The sequence below is a fragment of the Petaurus breviceps genome, unplaced genomic scaffold (assembly GCF_028583685.1).
Source record: "Petaurus breviceps papuanus isolate PSGF00001 unplaced genomic scaffold, PetGlider_PUasm1.0 178, whole genome shotgun sequence".
Classification (NCBI taxonomy): Eukaryota; Metazoa; Chordata; class Mammalia; order Diprotodontia; family Petauridae; genus Petaurus; species Petaurus breviceps.
In genome coordinates, this window is record NW_027185777.1 from 7,035,197 (window position 1) to 7,050,774 (window position 15,578).

Here is a 15,578-nt window from a genome sequence, read left to right on the forward strand (position 1 = left end):
CACTTTGGAACAGAAGATTAGCTCCCAGAAGGCAGTGATAATGTGGTATGGGTTATGTACAATGATTAACACACATGAATACTCAATTGTCTAACATTTTCGTAAAGTCCTTGAGAGGTGTAAAAAAAAGTCCAGTTGTAAACAGTCTGTTCTGGGACTTGATGGTCTGAGTGAAGAGTCCCTCAAGAACTGCCTTAATTGACATGCACTCTCTTGGACAGCTCATGAGCAGAGGAACTCTTCAAAGGCTGGAGACTGTAGATTAAATCTAGTCTGAAGCCCAGTGTGCCTCCAACTGTGTTTTCAGTGTGTTCCAGAAAGCTCAACAAGCATCTTGACGCATTTTGTTGTGTTGTTTGTGTGAAAGTTGATGGACCGTTGTCCTGTGTCCTGGAGGTGGGGGTGGGGGTGGGGGGTTGAGTGCACAATGTGTGGGCCTGTATTGCATGCTTAATAAACATGAAATCTCCTCAATGAAGGTATAAAAACAGAAATATGAAATGTGTGTTAATGTAAAGTTATTTGTTGCATGTGAAACAAAGCACATCAAACATGTCATCTGTTTTTCACCTGGTATTTTATTTGTGACAAGGTAAATAGGTACATGGAAACCTTAGCCAATATACACATATCTATTTAACAGTGATTGCATTCTTAGAATGGGGTTTCAGTGGTAACATAGTGTTTGCTGATTGTTTTGCAAACTATTGAATTTTCATGCTTACGGGCTTCCCAAAGTTTATAAAACTTAATCTGCCCATTTTTCGTGCCTCCAAATTAGCTGCAAGAATTGTAATATGCAAACATGTTACAGATTTCAAACCATTGACATTGCATAGGGAAAAATTATTCATCATTCAGTCTATTGTTTTGTGCAGGGAATGATTGCCCAGTAAATGCTAATCTGGGCTGACTCACCTTACTTCATTTCCTCTGATCCTCTTTCTCTAGGCTGGCTTCACTCATTTCCATATCTGGAAGTGGCAGATGGGAATCATGTATATCCATGATGCCATTCTGCAGTCTAGTCAGTCCTTAGGAGACAGAACATTTCAACAGCAATGTTCATCTGCCAATAAGAGGTCTTCAATTTTCTCTGAATAGGGAGGGATAGTCCACAGCAAAGCCAATGACCTCCTACGTCTCTTTTCAAGGACTTTTCTCCTCTCTTGGCAGTTCTGCTCTCTCTCAGGGTATCATCGATCACAAAACCATAGATTGTTAGAGTTGGGAGGCACCATAGAGTTAGAATGAAAACCAGAAGAGTGGGGCTCAGTCCTTGCTTTTCCATTTGTTATATGGGATTTGGGGCAACTTTTCTGTGCTAGTTTCTTCATCAGTAAAACAGTGACAACCTGTGCACAGCTTACCTCACAGAGTAGTTGCGAGGGTCAAATGAGATAAGGTATTGCATTTTGTAAACTGTGAAGCTATTATTGCTTAGATGGAGGGTCTCCTTGTTTTGCAATGGAGATGAAAGAATCCCAAAGAGGTCAAAAGTCTTAGCCAAGGCCTTACTATTTAAGAGATACCAGAAATATCTTCCAAGGTGTTACTCATCCCCGCACCTACGTTGTCCCAAGAGTCCTTGGAGACAGAAAAGCTTTCTGCACTTGAAAGAAAGCATATCTAGGGTGGGATTCCAGGCACCGAGGCAGGCACCTGTGGAGATGCATCTTTGCATTCATATGATGTAGATGGCCCTAGGTCAAGTGTTCCTGTTTCTAGAAAGCATTTCATCAGAGAACCCTTAAATAAAGACTTGAGACTATTACTGACACCTCAAATCCTTTACGGGGTGGCTTGAAACCCTAAAACTCCTTAACACCATTGCAATTTTACTCCACAAACACTGGAACCTAACCTTGACTTCTTGACCACAGAGCTCTCTGGACAACTACCATGGGAGAGTTTGAATCTACAAGGAAGGAGAAATAGGAAATAAATCTTTAGCTTGAAGTAACAGTGCATTACTCCATGTGCCTCTCATTTGGTTTCTGATGAAATTTTACAGCTGTAGCCAAATGGCTCTCTGCCAGGCTGAGGAATGATTTTTTAAAAATTTAGTATCTGCAACTTTGGCTCGTCTTTCAAATAATGTGTGATTGTTCAAACTGTAATACAAACTTTCCAACTGCATTGCAAACTCAAGGCTTTCTGTCAATTTCTTTCTGTTATACTTGTTTCATCAGTATATTTCAAAAGTTTTTTTCTTCTTAGAAAACAAACAAAAACTAATGCCAGTGTAAACATGCTACAGATACATATGTATACAAAGTATTGCACGTAAAATTTGTATTTCTTAAAAGTGATATTTCAGTACAATAAAAATAATATAAAATTGTGCAGATGATGTGAATTAATTTGGCTAGTTAATCCTAGTTTATCAATGACAGTATTATACACAATGATAGAATATTTATACATAGGTTTTTAAAAATCAGGGTTTTTTTGTGGGTATTCAACTCAAAACAAATACAGAGAAATAGTTTAATAGAAGGGTTCTTTGATACTAGAAACCATCCAGGCTAACTTCAAAAGTGAACAGCAAAAAGCACATAGAATTTGGATATCTGAGAAAGTTATAACTTCTAAAGAATGTTTTTAAGAGATACTTTTCTTCCTATGCTTATACCAGGTCTGTGTTATTTTATGCTTCCTTTCTATTCATGGCTGATACATGTTTTCTATGTGTTGATAATACAAGCTGGTAGTAAAAGTAGATATTTAAATTTTAAAAAGACACAAATATTGTTGTAGCTTCCAAACCTTCCTTAAATATACTGAAATACTCAGTCTATGAGGGCTGTTCATTTTTCCCCCACTAATTTACTATTTCTTGCCAGTGGTATAAATCCCACGATGATGAAATCCACTTTACTACTGAAGTAGCATTGTGGGCATTCTAAAATTACTTACTATTAAGTAAATTAGTAAAGATTTAAAAAAAAGTAAAAAAAATCTTCACTGAAGTCGTATTATGATGCCTCTTCCCGGATTGGAGGTGAACTGGATTTCTCAAAGGCTACAATAGTAGAATTTGAGATCTGACAGGTTTAGCCAAGCTATAAAGGCTTTGTTCACAGGCATAGGCAAGGTTCTGTCAGCGTCATCCTTAGGGCCAGCCTTGCTAAGCATGGAAAGGCTCATTATAGGGATGGTGGCCATCAAATGAGGAACATTTTCAACCTTAGTAACTCAAGAAAACAGTCTATGAAAGCAGAGTTGTGAATTAAGGAGTTGGAGGCAGTTCTCACACCAAAGGAAAGAATTTTTGAAATGTTGATGTATTACTATAATTTAAGCACACACTCACACACACACAATGAAGAGAGTTTTTTGAAGTATCATGACATATTGTGAACTGATACAAGGGAAAATTTTTTTTAAATGCAGCATTTGGTGATGTTCATTTAGGCAGCCATGACTCCCTGGACGGTGGGTATAAAATTAATGCTGATGGGTTATAAGAAGATAGAGTTTAATGTTCAACTGAGTCTTAGACCTGATTCTCTTCTCTCTAAAATATTGTATACATTCTGCTACTCCTCTAAAGAAGCATTTTTGTGGAATGACATCTTTGCCCAATGTTCTTTTCTTCTTCATCAACTGAGCAAATAATTTTCAAAAATGGGTAATGACATCTTGATATATGGGTCCTCTGACATCACAGATGTCAAACTACAGAGGTGGAAAAAAATAAATAACTCACTAGCCCCACTTACAAGTTTCTTTTTGTAGCTTTAAAAAGTACTTTCACAGTACCAACAACATATTGCTTATCTCCCTGAGCCAGTTTCAGAAGCAATGTTTCTTTTCCATAGGGAGGTGTTGAATAAGTCAACTTGATACAGTAGTGTTCGAAGGGTTGTTTGTGCACTAGTTCACCTTCTAGATTCTACAGCAACTCAGGAATTTCATCCTTGCAACTTAAGTTGGGTTTATCTAGAAAGTAATTTAAGCCATTCTGCAAAGGCCTAAGTATCTAACAAACCTAGAACATCAGGAACAAAACAACAAAACTCTCCCCATTGATGGGTCTGTTTTGATGGAGGTCTTTTCCCCAAAGGATTATGCTCATCACACGGAGAATTCAAATGGCAGCAACATGGTGCCCACTGGTTCCATGGTGGCTGGCTTTGGCCTCTTTCTTTTGAATTGAGTTGAGGTTTTTTTTTTTTTTTTGTCTTTTTCATGCATCAGGAACCTTGTCATTTGTTAATTGCTCCCTGTCAGCCATATCATCCTGGGGAGGTCTTGCGCGGTCAAAGAATCCACACTACCAAAACAAATAATAAAATAAAGACAATTGTATATATAGACAAACTGAAAAAAAGAATGCATTCTTTATTGAAAGTGTAGTCCTACATGCCAAAGAATGTTTGGTAGCATGGATCTAAAGGAGTCAGCTATTATTAATTGCCAATCTGTAAGAGTCATTGTCAGATTTTTAGTATTGTTAATTGTTAAATTTTCACCTTGGAAATCAGCAAATGCTACAAATCAGGGCTTGATTTATTGTTTTCTTGATTGTCCAGACTTTTAAAAAGTGATGGAAAAATATTAATAATGCAGATTAAATTTAAAAGTGTCTCTTGCTTTTTTGAGAGCCGATTGTTAAATATTTACTAGAATAGCCCTATCTGGTACTGCCTTGAATATTTATAAAAACTTTCCATTTAAGCTATTTAATTAATACATATAAAGAGATGTGCATATAGATACATGTGTACATACATACATACATACATACATATGTATATAATTTCTTTTTAGATCAGGCTTGTGATTTCATCAGTATAGGAAGCAATCAGGGAGTTATTCTCTCTACTAATGTAGATAAAGAGATAAAAATAACCATTTATTAAGTACCAGGGTTCTATCTACAGCATCACCTAGCTACCAATAATCAATACCTTTTCTGCAACTTTTAGTCTTAGAGCAGGGGTTCTTAACATTTTTATGTATCCTGAAACCCTCTGGCAGTCTGGACCTGGACACTTCTTTTTTTGTATAATGTTTTTTAAATTAAATTTAAAATTTAAAATTTTTAATTGAAGGAAATGCTAAACATCAGTTGGAGATTAGTGAAAATAAAGATGTAATCTTATTCCTATCCAAGTTCATGCAACCCTTGAAAGTCATCCACAGACCCCTTAGGGGTTCATAGACCCTTTGTAAATAACCGCTGTCTTAGAGATTGCTTGGGGGCACTAAGAGGTAGTGACCTGCCCAGGGTCACACAGTCAGTATGGATCAGAGATACAACATGAACCAATCATCCTATTAGGTCAGTTCTCCACTCATCCCCTCCTGCCTTCTCTTTTCTCTCTTCTTTCCTCCAGTTCTCCAGCCTATCAGTTGGAGAGCTACCTACCATCTATCTATAGAGCGGAAGCCCATTCTTAGATTTAGATTTTCAAGGTAGTGGAAAAAATAACTTCTTTCTTCTTCATCTCAACCCTCCCCAATTTTCAGACTGACATGTAACAGTAGAGGGGTCCTTTTGTTTCATTTCTTCTCCTGGATTTTGAGGTCTACTTAAGCTCCATGTAGACCTCCACGGGGGAAGGGCAAAATCCCCACAAATTTTATTTTCTCTTTGTTCTCAAAGATAAACCAAAATTATTGATTATTGACTATTTTCTAAGAGAGATTGAGTCTCCCTTAGAATCAGCTGTTGGTTTGGCTGTAGGCTCTCTTCTCCACATTTAACAGAACATATATTTCAAGGCATGAAGGGAATGACTAGACTTGTTGTCTTAGCCATAGACTTTAAGTGTTGGAGGAAACCTTCGTGACCATCTAGACCAAACTTCTTTCTTTTTGTCAGGGAAGTTAAGCCAAGAAACATAAAACAAGTGCCCAAGTTTACACTACCTGTCATAAGCAGCCAGGTAGGATTTGAACTCAGTTCCTCAGACCTCTTGGATCTTTCCCACTACAAATCACACAGCAATCTGATGGTAAGAGATGGCTTGTGACTATATCCATTGAATTTCCAAACGGTGTCTTTTCCAGGAGACTACATTCATTTCTATAAGAAGGGCTTCTATAGGAAGGTTCAGGGGAATCCAAATTTTTACATTTTGTCATTTCTCCATCTAGTTTGCTAGGTTTAGCTTGTAACTAGGGCTTTCTTTTTCTTTTCTTCTCACGGAAATTTAAATGCCATCTCCTGTTATTTATCTGGTTGTTGATATAGGACCTTAATCTAATACTCAATCTCTGAAAATATTGTTGTCATTTATATATAACACAATAGGAGGACTATTTCTATGGGGTTGAAAACAGCCTACTTATGTTACAGGGTGGCATCAAATAGAAGCAAATAATGCTCATCAAGACAATAAATTGCTTGGCTCTTTATAATCTTGGTGGATTTTTTTTTGGGGGGGGAGGATTCCCTTTCTGACAAATTCAAAAGTTTACAGTAAATAAGTGAACTGCCCATAGACAGTGAACATAAGACATTTGTTAGGGGTCATAGTAGTTAGAGGGTGGTAGTAGTGAAGAATTTAGCCATCCTATCAAGCTCTGATGGGCTGGAGGGAAGCCATCATTCAGATCAAGATTAGACATGGATATTGTCCCCTCTGACTAGGTCTAAATACAGCAAAGATCCCTTCTTCCCCCATGCATTGTTTGTTGTTTTAAAGGGGAATGTGTTGTATTTGTAAGGCACCTAGAACTGACAGAAATCAGCTGGGATGTGCTTTGCATTAGTTATTACCAGAGTAGTCCTGTTTGTGATGGGGTTTCTATTTTGGAAAGTAAATCAAGACAGAACTTGGCATGGGTGCAGGTTGTCCTGCCAAAAATTAGTTCCTATTGTAGACCACTGAAGTAAATCACGATTAAACACACATAAAGATGGGAAATCTGAGATTGCTTAATAGTGACACAGGCTAAAAGTATCTACATTAAAAAAAAACAAACATCATTGCAGTTCGAAGAGTGTTACTAAATTTGTAACCTTGTTGGCCTAACTGACATTCAAAGGATCGCGTCCAAATTGGCCTGTACTGAAGGCACTTATTTAATTGGCTTTAAAACCTTCAAAACACTAGGGACAGGATCGTGTCAACAAAAAAACCAAGGACCCAGGTAAATTGCACAAGTAAATGTCTAGGACATCATCCCTCTCAGGGCTCCAGAACAGAGATGCCTGGTCTTGGATAATGAAGCCAAGTTCTCTCACAATTCATTTACAACTAAATTCTCAACACGAAAGCAGTCTCCTTAAATATCAGTTCCACAAGCATATTAAACTTGCCAAAGCTAACAAGATACGTGACAAACGCTCCTTTTATGTTCCTCTGAAGAGTCAAGGATCCCAAGAGTTCAATGTTAAGCTGTCACTGTCTTTCTAAATTCTTTTGACAGTTTCACCATTCTATAGACCAAAGGAAGAGGGGGTTGGGTTAATGATAAAAAAAACAAAGACTTACCTTCCATAAGGCTAAGGTCAAAAGGGTGAGGACCAGTAATCCAAGAAGTATGGCTAATATAATAACCCATAATGGAATTGAGAAGGAGACATTTGGAGTTGCCCAGATGACTGATGTTCTAATCTGAAATGAAAAGTGAGATAAATAAACTTTAATTTAAAAATTAGTTCACACAAGGAAGCAGGGATCAGCCAGCAATGTCAGGGAAGGATCATGGGCCCATATGAAACAGTGGGATAACTGAATTCATTTCAAGTAAGCTGGTCACTGGGTTCTTTCCAAGAACATGAAGTGTGAAACATCAGCTCAGGAATTACTGTGGTTTTCCCATTAAGGGAAAGTGTAAGCTTTCAATTGGTCATTATTAATCACCATGGAAACACTAGAGTAGACCCAAGTTCCTGGGACTGCTGAACAATTAACTAGGCTACAACTGCCTGTCCAATTCACTTTTAAGCATCACTTCCTTCTGAACTGGACCAAAGACTTCATGGGACAATGGGACTGCCAGGGCCCAGTTCCATATCTGCAATGACAAGGAATTTATCCTACATAGACTAAAGGCCTTTCTTGGGAAAACATCTGGGTTCTTTCAGTGTGTCCTACGATAAAGGAATGGAGTTCTGAACATGGAGTCGGATAGAATTGGGTCAAAATCTTGCCTCACATTTAGTAGGTGTGAATTTGATTTCAATTCCTGGGAAAAATTCTAGAACAGATAGATAGAAGGGTGTTTGGTGACAGCTGGATAGGGAAGTAGCTAGCTCTTTATAGAGCCAACCTTATGTCATCAAGATGAGACCTTGCCAGACTCGTCTCATTTTCTTTTTTGATAAGATTACTAAACTAGTAGAAGGGAAGAATGTTAGGGATAGAATTAAATTAACCTAGAACAATGGTTCTAGACTGTGGTCTGTGGATAGATTTCAGAGTGTCTGTGAATTTTTAAAAAATATTTTATTAACTGTATTTCCATATAATTGTTTTCCTTTGAGACCCTATACACATTTTGCAAATTATTCTGAGATAGCTTCCCATATGGCTTGTCAAAAGGTAAAGGACCACTGACTTGGATTTTAGCAAAGCCTTTAATAAAGTCTCTCATATTATTCTGGTCAAGAAGATAGAGATATTTAGACTAGATGATTAATATAATAAGATCAATTCAAAATTGGCTAGATGGCTGGGTGCAAACAACAGCTGTTAATGGGTCAATGTCACCTCCAATGAAGCCTCCACTGAGGTCTTCAGTGGGATATATATTTCACCCTGAGCTCTTTAACATCTTCTTAATGACCTGGAGAAAATCATAGATGCCATGGCCACATTTTCAAGTGACACAAAGCTGGGAGGGACAGCTAACACACTAGACCAGAGGTGTCAAACATGTGACCCATGGACCACATTTACAGCCCATAACAATACTGAGTGTGGTGCAAGCTAGATTTAAATGTAATTGAGGAATATTTTAAAAATAGCAAATAGATAATGTTAATATGCAGTTTTCTATGCCAATATGAAGCCTGCAGGGATCCTTATGTATAGTTTAGTTCTTCCCTCCTCCCCCTAGGTTTTATTTGAGTTTGATACTACTATATTATATAACAAGATCGTGATTAAGAAGGGTCTTTATATTGGGACCACTCTAAGTACATGAAATTCATTAGGGATGAATGTAAAATCTCACGCTTGAATACAAAACAATCAACTTCATGAGTTTGTAAGATGGGGAGGCATGGTTAGGCAGCTTTTCTGAAAAATATCTGACTTCAAATTCAATAGAAGCCAGCAGCATGGTTATGTCAGGGACAAAAACTCAATGCCATTTTGGGCTTCGTTAAGAGAAGCACAGATTTCAGGAACAGGAAAGTGATGTCCCACTGTACTTTGCCATCATCATGTCTAATCTGAAGTATCATGTTCTGTTCTGGGCACCACAGTAGAATAAAGATGTTGATAAGCCTCCAGAGGAGGACCAGGGGGATGGCAAAGGGCCTTGAGGCCAGGCCATATGAGGATCAGTTAAAAAAAATTAGGGATATTTAAGCTGGAGGGAAAAAAAAAAAGACTGGCAGAGGGGACCAAATAATTACATTCAATCCTTTGAAGTGCTGTTATGTGGAAGAAGGATTTGATTGGTTCTTTTTGTCCGTAGAAGGCAGGACCAGGAGCAATAAATGGACATTGTAAAGAGGCAAGGTGAACTCCCCTCCCCCCCGACAACAGAACAAAACTTCTTTTCTATTTGAGGTGTCCTCAAGTGGAATAGGCTTCTCCAAGAGGTGAGGGACTCCTCCTCCTTGGAGGTCTTTCTTCAAGTAGAGGCCGGAACATTTCATGCCACAGTAACTTCATTACCTTATTCTGTTTGTTTTTGGACAGGTTTATTAAATTAGTAGATGAGGGGAATACAATGGAGATAGTTTCCCTAGGTTTTAGCAAAGCTTTTGGGGACAGATATTTCATAGAGAGGATTCCTTTTTTCATGGATTGGATTAAATGGCCATGGATGATTCCTTTAAACCCTTAAATTCTGTGGTTCTGTGATAATGATCCCCTTACATATGGTGTAGGGAATGGAAGGCCGGTCTTATAATCTTTCAGACATACTGGTTGTCACTTGAACTTTCAGTGCCTCGGATAACTTTCCAAAACTCCAAAGTGCAGAGCAGTTGAGGATCCACATTCCTTTTTTTTTTTTTTTAAAGCAATCGGGGTTAAGTAACTTGCTCAAGGTTACACGGCCAGTTATTTCTGGGTGTGGTGCTGAGTATCTGAGCGCGGATTTGATCCAGGTCATCCTGACACTGGAGCCGGTGCTCTTACTCGCTGAGCCACCTGGCCGCCCCTTGGGGATCCACATTCTTATGGGAAGCTTTCTCACTGATATTTCCCTATATCAATGAAATCACAGGTCTTGGGTAGAAAAAAAAGAAAACAAGTTTCTACCTCACAGAATTGTTGTGAGGCTATAATGAGATAAGTTATGTGAAGGACTTTGCAAATTGAAAAGGCTACTTTAAAATTATTAATCTACTCACTTTTAAAAACTTTTACTATTCATTTTCCTTGGTAATTAAATAACTTTTACAATTGCCCTTGGAAACGAAACTTGAATATTACCCACTTGTCTTAATACAAAGTACTTGGTGCTCCCAGGAAAGTAGCCACCAGTCAAGTGAATGCTGATTATATGTTAAAATGCCCAGGTATCTCAAAATAGATACTTGGAACCAAAATGTTGTCTACTAAGAAGCTAGGTTCTGCAGCCCAAGGTAATTAGTTTAAATGTGTGAACAATTCATAAAATTATTTTTCTTGTATGTCTCTAGGTGATTATGACTCATGACACAGACTTACAATTGTTATATTCTGAAATACCCCAAGAAAATGTACTAGGTAGTATTTTTAAAGACACCTAAAGTCACCAGGGTTCTGGGTTGACCTGGGTAGATCCAGGCTCTAGTATTTGGCCTTAAGCTGTCAATTGTTTTGGCACAATCATAGAGGACATTCTAGGCCCTTGAAATCTGGTGCTGCCTTAGCCTTCAAGCCTCATCTCATACATTCACTTCAACTCTCTGGGCCTCAGTTTACTCATCTGTAAAGTAAAGGTGTTGGACCAGAAGCCTTTGAAATCCTTTCTGGCTCTAGAGCCAAGATCCTATTCTTCTTCATGTATGCTATATACTACAGCCAAATTGGACTGCTTTCCATCATCCATACTTGACTTTACTTCTCTGCTTTGATGACATTTTTCCTTTGCCTGAAATGTGCTATCCCCTTCTCAAATTAGTGCCCATCCTTTAAAATCCAGCTCAAACCTCACCTTCTCCATCAAGGCTTATCTTCTCCCCTGTTATTTGTCTTATAGACTTCAGATGACACTTCACATCTCTTTAGTTCATTTTTGTATTCATTTATATTACTTTTTTCTCTACATATGTGTAATGCCCTAATGGAATGAACTCAATTCCATTCAACAAGCATTCATCTAATGCCTAATTCATACTAAACACTAGTGATATAAAGGGGAAAAAAGAGCTCTTGCCTGTGAGTAGCTTATGTTAGAATATTGTTGAATGAGTATTCTTGATCTCTCCTAGGTAAGATCATACATTTTGAGGTGATAGGGACTTGGAAACTGAGCCCCTGAGGAATGCAGAGACTCACCCAAAGTCAGACAGGTAGAAAAGTCAGAGGTGGGAGCTGAGCTCAGGGTTTCTGCTCACAGATCCAGCATTCTGTGCATTCTACTATGGCAGCAAAGAAAGATCTCAGGGTCATATTTTCCATAGAACCTAGCACCGTGCTCTGTAAATGTGCTGAATTTACTTTAATTGGTTTTTAGAGCCAGAAGGTAGTTTAAAGATCATCAATTCCAATTGTTGTGACCTGCTATAGAAGCAAAATTGCAATGGAGAACCCCAAGGATTCTTGCAAATATTTCTAAATACCAAGCTCATGCCTAATTCGATGTTCAGTGTAATTCCTGTCACTTGGCTGAAATTCAGTAAGTATTTGTTAATAAGAGCTCTTTGGTGAAGCTGGGACCTGGTCATTCTTATTCTGTTTCTTATTCAAGCCACTGTTTAGTAAGCAAGTAAGCAATCCATACACAAGAAAATCAAATAAAAAAATTGTTATTTTGCTTAATAAAAGGTGAAAGAATAAAACCAGTGGAGTCCATGGCATGCACACTTGGGGCAGCCAGGTGCTTTGTCTGGAGTGAGGAAAGTCTCATCTTCTTCTGTTCAAATTTGGCCTCAGACACTTATTGTGTGACCCTGGGCAAGTCATTTAACCTGTTTGCCTCAGTTTCCTCCTCTATAAAATGGACTGGAGAAGGAAATGGCAAACCACTCCAATATCTCTGCCAACAAAATCCCAAATGGAGTCTCAAAGAACTGGACGTGACTAAAAATCAACTCAACAATAACATTGAATACTTTGATGGGATGCATGGCAATGTGGGGACTGTAGAGTCTAATGAAGTTTTTCTAAAACTTGACAAGAGCCACACTTCTTAAAAGGCCACCAAAGATTTTGGGGGGAGGATGGATGTCCTCATAGAAAGCAGTCTTTGGAGTCAGGAAAACGTGGGTTCTCATCCTACTGCTGGCACCATCTAGCCATGTGACCTTGAACAAGGCATTTAACATCTTGGTGCCCCAAGGAACTCTTAAAAATTATAAAATGCAAAGCAGGGAGAGGAAGTTTATTGGTAGAAGAAATTTCCTCAAGGGAAGCTTCAGATACCAAGGAGATTGCAGTTCTGTTGAGAAAAAACATGTATTTTGGTAGCATTCTGTGTATTCCTCGTGCTGAGGTGGGGGGTCTTCAGAGAAGGTGGAGGAGATGAAAGCATCCTAATCTAGACTCATTTAGGTAGCCAGATTCTCCAAACTTCTCTGCATGTTACTTTCCTCAAGATCCAGCCCAGCCCAGTCTTAATGAGAAGACTAGGAATGAGCTCATTCCCTTACTGGATACTCCCCACCCTCCCCTCCTCACGTGCCCTCTCCCAGGCCTCAGCTCAGGCCTTCTGAAGTCTGAGGTAATCCATATGCCGCCTGTGCAGGAGATGAAAGGCTTCTTACGTTCCCTCTGAGTTATTACACAACTGCAAACAGGGCCTGGGGGCCTGACCTGCCTCAGTGCTCATTTGGGTGTTTGCTGTAGTTGTTAGTCTGTTGACTTTATGAATGCATAAAATCATTCTCTGTGGAAAGAAAAAGTTACTCAGTATTGAGTTTTTCTTTCATTCTTGATGAAGGGACTAAGAAAGTTGGACTGAATTCAACTCTGGCCTCTGACACTGACTGGCTGTGTGATCATTTAATTACCATGTGATCTAGTTGCCTCCGTTTCCTCATCTGTAAAGTGGGGATCATGACAGCACCTCCCAGGGCTGTGAGGATGAAATTAGGCATAATATAAATAACATAAAGGCTTATTTCCTTTCCCCTTCCCTCCAGTGATTGACTAGGGAAGATAAACCTTGGAGAAAGAATACTTTCTGGGACCATGGAGGAGGCATATGGCAGGACAGCAGATGGAGCCCTGCCAGTCCATTTGCAGAAGGAAGCTGATTAACTTGAGCACTTAATGAAATGATTTCTCTTGTCCACATGAAATGTGGCCTTAAAATGAACATGCATGTTGAAAGGAAGAGAGCTCAAGCAATCATTATGGTAAGAGCTCGGTCTTCTATTTACTCTGGCTGTAAAGACAGAAGCCTCCAAAGAAGACCTTTTTTTTAAAGTTAGCGGCACTAGGGAAACTGTAGAAAGTATATAATGAGTCCTGTGCCCCAGCCCCTCTTGACCTGGCACAACAGAACAATGCCCTACAAGCAGAAGCTTCATTCACTTCATATGACAAAGTGTGACAGCATGGGGAAGAGGAACAGAGGCTAGCCTTGGAGTCAGGGAGGCCTAGATTCAAGCCCTTCCTGGGGTGAATTACAGATATGTGACTCCATTCAGTGACCCATCCAACTCTCTAAGGCCTGAGATATAGGTAAGTTGCTATTCTGCCCTGGTGGAGAAGATTTCCACACCAAGAGTTTGTTCTCTCCTGGTATATGACAAGAACATCAGAGATTAATTGGGATGACCAATGACTAAGTAATGATGGAAGTTTGATCATTAATTCTGAGAATTGATTAATAGTGACTGCAAATTATGGTCTTCCTACTTTTGTATGTACCTTGTTATTTACATGTTATATCTCCCATTAGAATATGAGTTCCTTGAGGACAGGGGCTGTTTTGTCCTCTGTGGTGTTTCTAGAACTGGTGCAGTAGATAAAGAGCTGGACTTGGAGTCAGGAAGGCTCATCTTCCTGAGTTCAAAGCCAGCTTCAGACAATTATTAGCTGTGTGACTCTAGGCAAGTCACTTAACCTTGTTTATATCAGTTTTCTTATCTGTAAAATGAGCAAAAGAAGGAAATGGCAGACCACTCCAATCTGTTCTGAGAAAACCCCAAATGGGATCACGAAGAGTTGGCCACGACTCAACAACAACAGCAACAATTTAATAAAAGCTGGCAGATCAAAAATACATTTTTGGGTCAGTTTTATCATCTTCATAAAAATTCATTTTTAAGCACTAAGGCCTTTCTGATGTTTTTTCTGATTTTTATTGTTTGATTAAAATTATTGTGAAACCTTGCTGTAAAACACCATGATGTACAATTCCATTCAAGGCAGGTTTTTCTTGGATCCTATCTTAGTAACTTTGATGACAAAGGAACGTCATTACAGGGCACATTCGTCAGTAATGTTGGTTCTAAAAAAGACTCAAAGGACAGAGTGACAGTAAGGTTCCTCTGAATCATCATCAGCATCATCACCATCATCACTAATACTACTGCTCCTTGCTTCACAAAAGACCTGCTGACTTCCAGCTGGGGTGATGCAGTTGAAAAAGGGAAAAGAATTGAACACTCTGCCAGCTAAATGGCTAGTGGGGTTTTCTATTTGCTCCTTATCTGGAAACTGGAATATTTAAAAAATCTGCATAAGACCTAAACAATTCATTTAAACTATTTACTTACTCCTTAAAAATGTAAAGTCATAAGTCACTTAGATTTTCTCCTAAGGCTACTAAATCACGAGCATTTAATCTCCCCTTCATCAAGCCTTAAATCTTTTTGTTTAACAAATAGGGTTAAAAAGATCATAAATAAAACTTTATTATGACCTCATTTTATCATCAGACATTTACGATGTTTTTGTATATTTTGACAAAATACCAACATAGAAGGTAAAAGGCTTCCTTGTGTTTGTAGCCATAATTAATAGTGACATTTGTATTTACATGCTACAAAAGCCTTGTATAAACAGACTTCATTGGGAGTTACAAGGATGTTTAAAAAAAGTGTGTCAAGGCATTATGATTACAGTACCAAAAGCATAACCTATAATATTGAGTAGGATGATGATTTTAGCAGCCACTTGATATAAAGAAAACTGGGGTTGTTCTCATGAAAAAAGATGAACATTGAAAAATACCTTAATAATTACATTTCAAAATATGCAATCCTTTTCCCTAGCCTATGTACTGGAGAATTTTGTATTCTCTCTCTCTCTCTCTCTCCCTCCTTCTCTCTCTCTCTCTCC

The 15,578-nt window shown here is 38.5% G+C and overlaps 1 protein-coding gene across 4 annotated transcripts in view; it reads right to left on the reverse strand.

Annotated features, from left to right (window-relative positions):
- ITGA8 (integrin subunit alpha 8) overlaps positions 1–15,578 on the reverse strand; it is a 238,191-nt gene that overhangs the window by 19,241 nt on the left and 203,372 nt on the right. For 3 of the 4 annotated variants that reach the window (XM_069086246.1, XM_069086244.1, XM_069086245.1), the window contains exon 29: positions 7,452–7,574. In XM_069086246.1, coding sequence (XP_068942347.1) covers positions 7,452–7,574 — 123 coding nt within the window. Of the gene's footprint in view, positions 1–558; positions 4,280–7,451; positions 7,575–15,578 lie in introns of those variants that run through there. The other variant, XM_069086247.1, reaches the window with a different exon arrangement.